We start from the raw sequence: 13322 nt of genomic DNA, 5'->3' as shown, positions 1-13322 counted from the left end.
TCCACCTTTTCCTTCCTGGAGCACTGGCTAGCTGTTTCCTGAAGCCTCGGCCTGGCCCACAGAGCAGACATCACAAGCCAGCTTCACTACTACAGACAGGAAAACATCTAGAGACTCACCAGACCCAAGGAACAGGCTGAGTCATACAGGAAGGATGAGGCTTCTCTGAGAATGCCAAGACTCACAGGATGTCTGCTTTTCTAGAGTTAACAATTGTTAGAGAACAAAATTATGGCAGGATGAAGTCAGTGGGGAGAGCTACAGTGTCTCACAGTCCTACATCAGATTCTGCATCTGTAGAGAGAGCATCAAGCAGTGTCTACATGTCTGTGTCTGTCTTGCTAGAAACACAGCCTAAGACAGACAGAAGCACCTTCAGAGAAGATGAAACAACCACTCATAGACAGAGTAGCCTGAAACACTCATCACTTCCCTGGAACGTCAGTGTCTCAACTCAGGAATTCACAGTGTTTGTGAAAAATGCTAGAGTTGTCTGAACCCAACAACAGATGCCTGATGCATACAAAGCTCTGTGACCTGCAGGGTTTAATGGGACAACTGCAGGGTTTGACTGAACATGACTTAATTGCTGTGTGGATTTCTCTATTACTCTGACAAGCATAGTTGGGCCTATGATTAAAAAGCAGATTTAACAAAAGTCAGAAAAGACTACATTGGCTTTGGCTGCAAAAATACAGAGGATACAAATTTCTACATGTGATCAGAAGTTTGTTTCCATTTTGATATAACATATGAAAGGTAAATCAGTAGATGCATGGCTATTTTCCTCTGATGTTCTCCAGAGTTTTACCAAATTCTTGTCTGTCATATAATTGAGATTTGAAGATTATTGAATGTGTATTACAGGAAGAATTGGATGGATAGATAATACTTTTCTAAAAAAATGCATATGCTCCCCCAAGTTAAACTGGATAAAAATCTAAGCAGAGAATTGATATACACAGATAGTAGCAATTCAGCTTAGTTCTACATTACAATTCAAATGAAAGAAATCTCTTCACATTTGTGGTCAAGTTGTGGTAGTCTTTGGTTCACATTTTCTGCTACATTCTTTAAGTTACCCATGGAACATTCTTTAAAACCTATCATATACTTGGACACAAAGGAATTCTCAACTGATGTACAAAAAATTGAAATAACACCTCCATCCTTTCTGAGCACTGTGGAGTAATGCTGGATATCAAAAGCAACAAAAAGCTTATAAACACATGGAAACAAAAAATTTCCAGTGAATAAAAATGGATCAAGATAGAAATCAGAAAGAGATCAAAACATTGTCAGATTTAAATTAATTACATTACATAGCCAAAGTTATGGAACACAAATGAAGGTGGGTCTAAGAGAACTAAGCTCATATAGCTACGTGCTTACATAAAAATTTGAGTGATCTTGTTTTGTAGAATTTTCCCTGTCCAATCACATTAGGGCAGTGGGAGGCTTGTGATTGGACAGGAGAAGGGAAGCAAAGTGAGGAGTTGAGAAGACAGAGAGAGAGGTCTGAGGAGGAGAGGGAGAACCAGAATGGAGGCTGACATGGTGTTATCAAAAGGCTAGAATAATTGTGCTAAAGCTTTATCATTATCATTTGGCTCTTGGCATCTTGTAAATTGTGTCATTATTGGTACATAAATCTGATTGGCTAGTTAAGCATTAAGAGTCTTGATTCCAGAGGGTAATTAGGTGTTGAGATGGCTAACCAGAGGTTCATGGGTATCACGTGAAAGCTAGAGGAACTTGGGGGCCCCTGTCTGTGAGATTGCCTTTTGGGAGCTATGTGGCCTAGCAGGGCTGTCTAGTTGGTGGGCCGAGAGACCAAGTGAGTGATATCACCTGGCACAGGGGCTAGCTCTAGATATTTCCCGCAACAATCTTATTCTAATAATTAAATATTACTCCTGAAAGTTCTAGAATAAAAAGAAGATATAATCCCAAAAGGAGTAGGTGGCAGGAAATCATCAAAATTATCAATTGTTGACGAAATTCAAGAAAACATTGGAAGATGAAAAGATGTGCTGTGCTAATGGATTGCTTGGATTTGTATAGTGAGCATGGTTATCCCATCAAAAGCACTCTACTGACTCAGTGCAATCCCCATCAAAATTCTAACACAATTCTTCACAGATCTTGAAAACCTTTTCAGTATGTCTAATCTGACTCAAAACACAGACTAAGGGAATCTTGAGCCCTGGGAGACTTAAGACACCATCTTACCGCCCAATAGATACAGGAATTATGCTATGTTTTGTAATATTAGATAATAATTTAATTATAAATGCTATTTCTATTCTCACATTAGTGATTGTATACTTATTAGAATATAATATATAAGTTCTGGCAACTCAGGAATACTGTGAGAAAAATATTATTTCCTAGAAAAGAACTCAACAATTAGTTGTTCGATAACAAAAGACAGATTTGAAAACATATATACAATTACCATTATACTTACTTTAGCACCTTGCTTTTACATTCTTTGGAATACATGAAACAACAATTAATTAAAAAAAGAGGCAGTGAATCGGGGAGAGAGAAAGAAGAGGTATGTGAGAGGGTTTGTGGGGAGGGAAAGAAATGGGCAAATGATGTAATTAGCCCAAAACTTAGGATACCCAAGATATAAGATACAATTTGCTAAACGCATGAAACTCAAGAAGAATGAAGACCAAAGTGTGGACACTGTGCCCCTTCTTAGAATTGGGAACAAAACACCCATGGAAGGAATTACAGAGACAAAGTTTGGAGCTGTGATGAAAGGATGGACCATCTAGAGACTGCCATATCCAGGGATCCATCCCATAATCAGCTTCCAAACACTGACACCATTGCATACACTAGCAAGATTTTGCTGAAAGGACCCAGATATAGCTCTCTCTGGTGAAACTATGCCGGGGCCAATCAAACATAGAAGTGGATGCTCACTGTCAGCTATTGGATGGATCACAGGGCTCCATCCAATGGAGAAGCTAGAGAAAGTACCCAAGGAGCTAAAGGGATCTGCAACCCTATAGTTGGAACAACATGATGAACTAACCAGTACCCCGGAGCTCTTGTCTCTAGCTGCATAAGTATCGAAAGATGGTCTAGTCGGCCATCAATGGAAAGAGAGGCCCATTGGACTTGCAAACTTTATATGCCCCAATACAGGGGAATGCCAGGGCCAAAAGAATGGGAATGAGTGGGTAGGGAAGTGGGGGGGGGTATGGGGGACTTTTGGGATAGCATTGGAAATGTAATTGAAGAGAATACATAATAAAAAAATAGAATCTTATAAAATGATGTAGAAAGAGATTCCCTGAACAGGTGCAGTGATGCCTAACAGAATAAGGAGCCATCACTTTGCACTGAAGTTTTGCAAACAATTTTTAACCTGTCAAATTCCTGTGAATTAAAATCATTGAATACCAGACATTTTCATATAGACTTTCAGATCATTATCAAGAGTGTGCACCTAAAACCCTGGAAACAAAACATAATCAAGGATGGAATACTGATTCTACATGGAAACGACCACTCACACTCTTCTCTGAACACCAGCACAGTCAATGATGCCTTCACACAGAACTATGTGTTAGCCACCTAAAAATTTGCCTCCACAAAACCAGAAAGTAACCAGAACACTGCCTTTTAAATAGTTTTATTTTAAAGATATAGACTTGCATCGTCTTTTTAAATTTTAAATTTAAAAATGATCCTGAAGATCATTATATAAATGAGTTGAGAGCCTGGGTTAAGGTAATGGTAAGGTTTTATTAGTGTGAACATGCTTTGGAGTTCTTATCATAGTATGTATTTAAGGGACTTGAATGTAGGTTCCCACTTGTCAGGGGGCTACTGAGTTGGGGAGGCCCCTGCTGTTTTATGCTTGCCCTTTTCCCAGTTCAGATCTTCTTTTTCACCATCAGGCAGTTCACATGTTGGGGCAGACATCTGTTAGACAATGGCACAGTGGCTGTTTCACTCGTTGCCTAACTTCATACTGCTGTCCACGTTACTGTGGCTGGAAGGAAAGCACATGTCACATCAATTAGAAAAAAATGTAGCTCAGTGGCTTTATCATAGTATCTCCTGAAATGTCTGCCCTTCAAGGGCACTAGCCATGTCTAAAGCTCAGCAAGCAGTACATGTACCATGAGCAAGAAGGGAAGGTAGTCACTTACAACCACTTATCAACTCCAGCCACATTTCATGGAGCAGAACACTAAGACAGTGGACTGCATGTTGTCCCACTGCTGATATAAATGAGGACTTCAGTTCCTTCTTGGCTTCCATGTGGAAATGTAACACTGTCATACCTGATTTGGTACAAAAAACCCATCGCCACTCTCTGCGTAATCCTCAAATTCAGGGACATCAACAACTGGGTGTGTTTTCTCCTCTTCCAACATTGGGTGGAAAATGTTAGTCATTATTTTCATGAGTTCTTCATCAGTCTTCATGGGAAAAGCAAATAAAATGTTGAAAACCAACAGACTAACTGTAAAGATCTGAAGTGAAGAAATAGAGTTAAGCTGTCCAAATCACACTTACCAGCTGACCAAAGAAGACTCTCATATCTATGTCGATGCCATCCATCTCCTGGTCATTTTTGCTACTGTTCAGTTTCACGAAAAACTCATTCCACATTGCTTTTTTGAGTCCTTCTTTATTCTAGAAATGAACATATGTGACAGCATTTCCTTCATATTAACTCTACCCTCAAGTCAACCAAGTATATTTTCTGTGAGAGGTGAAGAGGAGCCATGGAGAGGGATCTCTGTACACTGTAGCTAGCCTTTCTCTGCACTCTTCATTTCGGAAATGTCGGCTTCCTTGTGTTCATAGTATACAACTTTAATCAACTTCTTGGTCATAGTTGTCCCCTATGACCTCTTTTATGCCTATATACTACTAATAGCAAGGACTATTCTCCTTGAGATCCCTTTGGACAGTCCCCATGTGACCAACCAGCCTGTCAGTTTCCTCATATGTTACCTTCTGCTCTTGTATTTCAGTATCCACAGTCGGTTCAGGGATTATAGCAGCTGAGGCCACTCCCAGGCACAGGATGACTAAGAAGACTGTAGGAGTCATGTCTCAAGTACCTAGAGGAAAAAGGATAAATCTCTGTCTAAATATTTCAAAGCTACTATTTTTTTTTTAACTGAGAAATCAAGGCACCCATGGTAGATAAGGACTGTTTGAACTTTTCCAAGTATTTATCTAAACACTGTGGAAATCTATGGATTTGGTTTACTTTAAGAAAATATATTGAAGTATTTGTTAGTAGTTGTTCATGGTTCTAGTGACAGAAATAGCTAAATAGTGTGAGCTTCAGTTTTCAGAGAGATGTTCATGTACATCCTGATTCCAAAAGCTATTTCTGTAACAGAGGACTTAAGGCAGATCTGGTCTAGTATTTATAAAGACTAATGAGACTTCAAAAGGTGAGAGACATTGAACATCATCTTCTTCCTTATTACACAGCAGGAGCTACCATGTCTTGAACTCTCCCCTCTTGAGTGATAACAGTCTATTCGTCTGTCCTTGCTGGAGAATGCAGGAGTGACAGCAACGGCTGATCCCTCTGACCCTCCACTGTCACTGTGGCTCCTGAGTCTCCACTCACTGCCACAGAGAAAAAGAGGTTCACAAGGTCATGCAGTCAGGTATAAAGTAGACCACTCCCAGGATTCTAAGCTCAAGATTTTCTAGGTCTTTTGTTTTACTCCCCCAGAAGACACCAAATCAGGAGCATGCTGCCTGGTATTCCTTCTGCACAGAGGATTCAAATTTTGTTGGTACAGGAAAAAGTGATCCTAAGTGGGAAGTACTGGGTGTGGCTGCTGCCATTGTTCAGGGCACCAACTGGCACTCCCTGTGACCAGGCTCAGACTTAACCTCAATGGGATCTAGCACAAAGTTGCATGCTTGAGGGGCCTGGTTTTTCTTTGGATTTTCCACTCATCCTCCTTGCTTCTCTACACCAAGGCTCCTGATGGTCAGATTTTCTCTTGTGCCTCATTTTCCAAGGAGTTTTTCCAGAGCACTCCACAAGTTCCCAATCTGCTCTGGCAGAGTCAGGGCCTTACCTTCGATGTCCAATGCTGTGCTGGGCACTCCAGTGGTTCAGCTCTTCAGAGGTCCCTGGAGATCCAGAATCTAGCTGAGCTGCATATCCTTCAGTCTTTAAATCCCTAATTTCTGACTATTAAGCACCACCCACAAGTCCTAGTGTTTTTATGATTGGTTATGTTGATGACACCATTGGGCCCTAGGCTATAGGACTCCAGGCATTAATGAAATTGAAGTATGAAGTGTGGATTGCTGCATTGGACTATGGGGGAAGATTTTCATAAGTCAGTTTTAGAGGAAGGTTGGAAATGAGCATTGAGGTCCTTGGCTCATTAGTACCCCCAATGCTGTGCTTTGTGGGCTGCTGAAGAAGAAGTGGTTCTAGGTAACTTTATGTAGCTTTTCATTCTAACAATTGTTTTGACTTGGAGGAAGAAACACCCTGGAGCAGTGTGAGTCAGCATATGCAAGCCTAATGTCTCTTGAAATACAGACCTCATGATACTTCCCCAGTGTCTGAGTTGATCCAGGTGAGTCTCACAAAAATACATAGGGAAGGGGCCAGAGAAGTGGTTTTGTAGTTAATAGCACTTACTGATCTTGTAGAAGACCTGAATTTAATTCCCAGGACTTTCTTGGAGCTCCCAACTGTCTTTAAAGTTTCAGGGAATACAGTGTCCTATTGTTTTTGCCTCTTTGAGAACTAGACACATAAATGAAACAGGTAAAACACACATAAGTGTAAAACAAAGTTAAATAAAAGTTGCTTAGAAAAGGTGTATATAGCTTAAGGACCCCATGAGAAGACCAGCAGTCTAAACTGAGCTGGACCCCTGAGATCTCTCAGACATGGAACTGCCAAACAGACAGCATACACCAGCTGATATGAGGCCCCTGCCACATATACAGCAGAGGACTGCCTGATCTGGCCTAAGTGAGAGAAGATGCACCTAGCCATGAAGAGACTTGAGGCCCCATGGAGTTGGGAGACCTGGTTTGGTGAGGGTGGGGTGGTGGGGAAATCCTCTTGGAGATGAGGGGAAGAGGTAGGGAATGGGGAGTGGTCATGGGGCAGACCAGGAGGGGAATGAAGACTGGTCTATAAAAGGTCTATAAAATAATAATAATAATAATAATAATAATAATAATAATAATAATAATAATAACAACAACAACAACAGTAGTAGTAGTAATAGTAGTAGTAGTAGTAGTAGTAGTAGTGATAATAAAAAAAGACAATAGTTAGGGTAAGGCTGTCTTGAAACAAATAGATTGTCAAGGGGAAATCCTTGGCTGGGACCAGGGATGAAAGGCACAGATGAAGCTCTCCTAAAATACTTCCATTGCTGATGCTTCATCTCAGTTTCCTCACTCAAAAATACTTTATTCTTTCATGTCTTTAGTGATAGATTTGTGATATATGAATCATTTACTAAAGGACTTTGCTGATAAATGCATAAAGGGAAATGAGAAATATGGAAATTTCTTCAGTTGCTCTTTCTGGATTTTCCTTATGGAAATCTCATGTTCATCTTGAGGTTTAAGTTAGGACACTTCTTAAACTTCAATGTTAAAATGTAAAACAAGGAGAAAGTAAGAGTGTTTCAGGTAGAAGAAAACACAGGTACATAAACATAACCTCTAACTAGTACAATCCAAGATTTGCAACCAGGGGAACATGGCCCATTGAATCAAGTACTAATATGGGCTCACAGAGACTGAAGCAGCAAGCCTGCATGGAGCCTTCTGTGTTAATAAGGTATGGCTGTCAGCTTGGTGTTCTTGTAAGACTCTTAACAGTGGAAGCAAGTGTATCTCTGACTCCTTTGCCTGCTTTGGGTCTATTTCTCCTCTTATTAGGTTGCCTTGTCCAGCCTCAATATGGAGGCTTTTGGCTTGTCTTACTGTGATGTGTTTTGTCCTGTCTGGATGTCATCTCTTGGAGGCTTGATCTTTTCTGAAGGCAAATGGTGGAGAAGTGGATCTGGGGCAGAGGAATGGTGGAGAGAAGCTGAGAGGAATAAGGAGAAGGGTCATTGTGGTGGGGTGTATTGTATGAGAGAAGAATCTATTTTCTATTAAAAAGGCTCAGAAATGTTCCAAATCATTGTATTCTTATCAATAGCATAAACACACACACCTACGCACACATATATATGTATATATGTATATATATCTGTATCTATGTCTACATCTATGTCTATTTCTAGGTCTCTGCCTATATCTATGTCTCTATGTCTCTCTCTCTCTAATCTATCTATCTATCTATGTATCTGTATATGTATCTATCTATCATGTACGCATGTATGTATGTATGTATGTATGTATCTATGCAATAGCTATACATCTATATATTTATATAGCTATTTATCTTTATATATGCCTATATCTGTATCTCACACATTCATTATAGAAATTCTTTTCCAGAAAAACAACTACCTTACCACTTCCACAATGTTTTCAATGAATATTTTCACTATTCATTCAAACCTTAATCATAATTTACATATTTCATACATATCATAATTTATAGATTCTTCTGACTGAGACTCATTTGAGCACCACCCAGAAGCGTTATGTGATTTGTTACTTTCATTCTGTGACACATGCATTGTATAAAAGTTCCCATTTTAGGTATTGTAGGTCAAGAGCTCAGTGGCACTAGTCTCTTAGAAGCTCACTAAAACATATAAGCATTGGGCCTGTAAGATAAACCTTGCAATGTAAAGGCATCTTCCACAAAGCCTGGTGGCCTGAAGTTAAGTGACTCACTAGTAGAAAAAAACCACTGGCTCCTGTGTGCTGTCCTCTGACCTCTACACACATGCCCTCCCCTAAATTCAAAATACAAATACACACACACACACACACACACACACACACACACACAGATCTCTCTCTCTCTCTCTCTCTCTCTCTCTCTCTCTCTCTCCTATCTATCTATCTATCTATCTATCTATCTATCTATCTATCTATCTATCATCTATCTATCTATCTATCTATCTATCTATCTATCTATCTATCATCTATTTATTATCTATCTATCTATCTATCTATCTATCTATCTATCTATCCGAAGAAAAGATATTATTAAATGATTAAATGTGGGCTTTGAGAATGTACTCATTTCTATTGTACTCTCTTATTTTTCTTTTTTTAAAATATTTTTTATTACGTATTTTCCTCAATTACATTTCCAATGCTATCCCAAAAGTCCCCCATACCCTCCCCCCCACCACTCCCCTACCCACCCATTCCCACTTTTTGGCCCTGGTGTTCCCCTGCTCTCTCTGATTGTTCTCAGTGACTGCTCCAACTCTCAAGTCTGCCACCTTCTGCAATGATACTCCCCTTTTTATGAACTCTAATCCATTGGAATCATATGCGAAGGCACACCCTTCCTTCTATAAGTTGCCTTGGTCATGATGTTTCACGAGTCATTTTCTGTATAATATTTCATAAACATTTAACGCCAATATTTTTCTGTATAATATTTCAGGAACATTTGGTTGCTTTCCATGTAAACGGAGAAAGAAGATCCAATGCCTATCTCCTCTATGCTATCAAGTATGCACAGAGTCTTAATTTGATTAAAAGAATTTGTAATATAAGAAAAAACCAGTAATGGATGCTTACGATAGAGAGAGTAAGACACTATTGTTGTTGTAAGTCATTGGAATGCCTATTTATACAAAATCTGTTAAATTATACTTATATCATCTTAGTTAAGGTCTCTAAATCTAGTTTGAAGCCTGTCTATGCAATTCTTTGTATAGTCCTGTTCTTCCAACAATTCTATTAAGTCAGTTTAGCATAAACCTTTGTCTTTACCTACATGATCCTCCCTACGTGATCAAGAGTCTCTTTCTCCACCTTTGCCCTAGGTTATGTCTCCTAACATGGTCAACAGCAAGACTGCTGTAGGTCTGTCTAGACATCATTTCCTTCTTAACAGTTTTCAATCTACTGAGACACAGTGGACTCCCTGCAATAATATTTGCATATCTATCTATACGTGACATCAAGCATCCTCTCTTACTGTAGGACTTCATACAAATGACTTCTGTGGCTATAGCCTACTTTTGAATATAGTTTACCTAGATATTTTAAATAAGTAATTATTCAATCTCTAAATATATTTTAATAAGAAATTATGACCTTATTTCTTTTAAACAGAAGTTCAGTACCCTTTCTTTTGCTTCTAATTCACTAGAGACATAGGCACTTTAATAAAAAAGACCACCTTCTGAGTGATTCTGAATTTTCAGTTCCAATAACTTCAAGAGTTATGGTCTACCTATGATCTCTTATGATCCTAGAATTGTGTTTGGAAAGCAAATGATATTGTTAGATGGAGGTTGACAGTGAAGACACTAAAACTCAACTTATATTTCAGAAGCCAGCAGGACCAATGCTCTGTGTTTTTTCTATGGACAGGAGGACAAAAGCCTATTGTATTGATGGAACACCAGTGACAGGTCAAATAAATGATTATAACTAAGCTAAGAATATCAAACTATTGAGTTTATTTGATTTGATTACTTAAGCTTGGATGAAAGGCTTTTTGCCATAGAATGAGGTACTCTAAGTAGCCACACCATCCAAAAATCCCACAGCATCCTAGGTGATAACCTAAGGAACTGGATTCCTGGAACTTCCTCCACAACTTGGGGAATAAGAGATATTTACAAGGTCTTAAAACTTCTGAAACTTACCAGATTCACAAGGCCCATCCCCAGTGTTTTAAAAGCCAGAATCAGCTTAAGCTGTAAGTTAATTCTGTAATGAATATACATCTGGTCTTAAAATAAGTCGGACCATGGGATCCAGGGACACAGGAACTCTGCCTTTACCAGTGACATGGGTTCCTTCCAGTCTGGGCTGGTGCCCTGAGCAGACCTTGGGTGTGAACTACACAGCCAGACCCATAACACCCAGAGGAAGCTCCACTCCAAGGGGCTCTAATTCACCCAGGATCATAGGATCACAGGATCTCTAGAGCTTGGCCGCATCGGGATCTCAGTGCCCAGAGGCAGCTTGACTCTCAGGAGCTCTGATACACCAGGGGTTCAGGACCCCAGAATCACAGGATCCCAGAGACAGCTGGATTCTGAGGAGTTCTGACACAACCAGGATAACACACCAGAAAAGAAAGCAAGATTTGGATGTAAAAATCACTTCTCATGATGATGATAGTGGACTTTAAGAAGGACATAAATAACTCCCTTAAAGAAATTAGGAAAACTCTGTTACCTCAGGTAAAAGCCCTTAAAGAGAAAACACAAACATCTCTTAAAGCATTACAGGAAAACAAAATCAAACAAGTGAAGGAAATGAACAAAACCATCAAGGACCTAAAAAATGGAAATAGAAACAAGAAAGAAATCACAAAGGAGACAACCCTGGAGTTTGAAAACCTAGAAAAGAGATCAGAAGTCATAAAAATCTTGAAAAAAAAAAGGAAGTCATAGAAGTTATCACCAACAGAATACAAGAGACGAGACAATCTCAGGTGGAGAAGATACCAGAGAAAACATTGATACATCAGTCAAAGAAAACACAAAAAGCAAAAAGTTTCTAACCCCAAACATCCAGGCTTCATTTTCATTAAACTCTAAAAAGACTTTAATTTCCTTCTTTATTTCTTCCTTGACCAAGTTAATATTGAGGAGAGTGTTGTTCAGCTTCCACGTGTATTTTGGCTTTATATTATTTATGTTGTTATTGAAGATCAGCCTTAGTCTGTTGCCGCAGACCTTCTTTTTCCTGTGCCTGTGTAAGAAGGAGTCTCTCAAGCAGATGGGCAAAGAGTCAGATGGCGACAGACAGAATCAAGCACACAAGAGAGGTGTTGAATCTGAATGTAATGTTCTGGTAAAACATGAGACTATTATATTACAGCGAATTATCAGGAGCTACAAATCACAAGTAAGACAAGGTACATTGAAATTTACCAGATACAACAGAAAAGAATTTGCAAGAACTAGTTAAATGTTTACATTAGGGATAACAAGCCCTGCCTGGGAAAAACCTAAAGCCAGGCAGGAATTTCACACTTTAAAGTTAATAGCACCAGGGGGTTTAACTCTTGACAGGCTTCAAGAGTAATGTAGTGTCACTGACCCCGATATTCTCTAGGCCTTGTTAAATTTTATCTAGTCTGGAGACTATCTTACTTATCAGGATAGTATATTAACTCACTCCTGACATGGAATGTAACCTGTAGTAAAGATTTCTACCTCAGTGAGACTTTTAGTCTTCTTTACGCAGACAGCTGGATTAATGGCTAGTGTTTTTATTGTTTTATAGCAGTGCTTAATTAGTTACTGAATAGGTTAAGCTCCTTGCTGTTATCTGGGATCTTAGAACACTGGGAAAGGCTTTAGCTATGTTAGAATTCAATCTTAAAAGGCATTACAATAAGGTAATACTAAATAGAGTGCACGTGAATCCATACAACAGACTAGCGGTGAGTGGAGGATTGATATTATGATTTATAAAAATTAGGGGAGAAAGATGCCATACCTCAGGAAGAGAGTTCCCTTTGAAACCCATGGCTTCATCGGTCAGCTTCCCAGCTTTCGCTATGTCAAACTGACTCAACCAAAGTACGAGACAGCCTGTGGTGATCTGATAGGATGCATGGGATTATTTCAATATTTTTGTATCTGTTGAGGTCTGTTTTGTGACCAATTATATGGTCAATTTTGGAGAAGGTACCATGAGGTGCTGAGAAGAAGGTATATCCTTTTGTTTTAGGATAAAGTGTTATACAGTTATCTGTTAAATCCATTTGTTTCATAACTTCTGTTAGTTTAACTGTGTCTCTGTTTGGTTTCTGTTTCCAGGATCTGTCCATTGGTGAGAGTGGACTCCCACTATTATAGTGTGAGGTGCAATGTGTGCTTTGAGCTTTATTAAAATTTCTTTAATGAATGTGGATGCCCTTGCATTTGGAACATAGATATTCAGAATTGAAAGTTCGTCTTGGTAGATTTTACCTTTGATGAATATGAAGTGCCCCTCCTTGTCTTTTTTGATACCTTTAGGTTGAAAGTCAATTTTATTTGATATTAGAATGGCTACTCCAGCTTGTTTCTTGAAACCATTTGCTTGGAAAATTGTTTTCCAGCCTTTTACTCTGAGGTAGGGTCTGTCTTTTCCCCTGAGGTTGGTTTCCTGTATGCAGCAAAACTTTGGGTCCTGTTTATGTAGCCAATCTGTTAGTCTATGCCTTTTTATTGGAGAAC

At 39.1% G+C, this 13322-nt stretch overlaps 1 protein-coding gene across 1 annotated transcript; it reads right to left on the bottom strand.

The window, feature by feature from the left end:
- Positions 1-999: 999 nt before the first annotated feature.
- LOC115029034 (trophoblast-specific protein alpha-like) lies at positions 1000-5091 on the bottom strand. Its single transcript, XM_085830837.1, has 4 exons — positions 4993-5091; positions 4549-4668; positions 4314-4451; positions 1000-1194 (listed from the first exon to the last, which is right to left on the bottom strand). The coding sequence occupies exons 1-4, from the start codon at positions 5089-5091 to the stop codon at positions 1000-1002; spliced, it is 552 nt and encodes a 183-aa protein (XP_085686963.1).
- Between the last annotated feature and the right edge of the window lie 8231 nt (positions 5092-13322).

Source organism: Mus caroli, unplaced genomic scaffold (assembly GCF_978045245.1).
Source record: "Mus caroli unplaced genomic scaffold, Mus_caroli_1 scaffold_15, whole genome shotgun sequence".
Lineage (NCBI taxonomy): Eukaryota > Metazoa > Chordata > Mammalia > Rodentia > Muridae > Mus > Mus caroli.
This window is presented reverse-complemented; position numbering and strand designations above follow the sequence as displayed.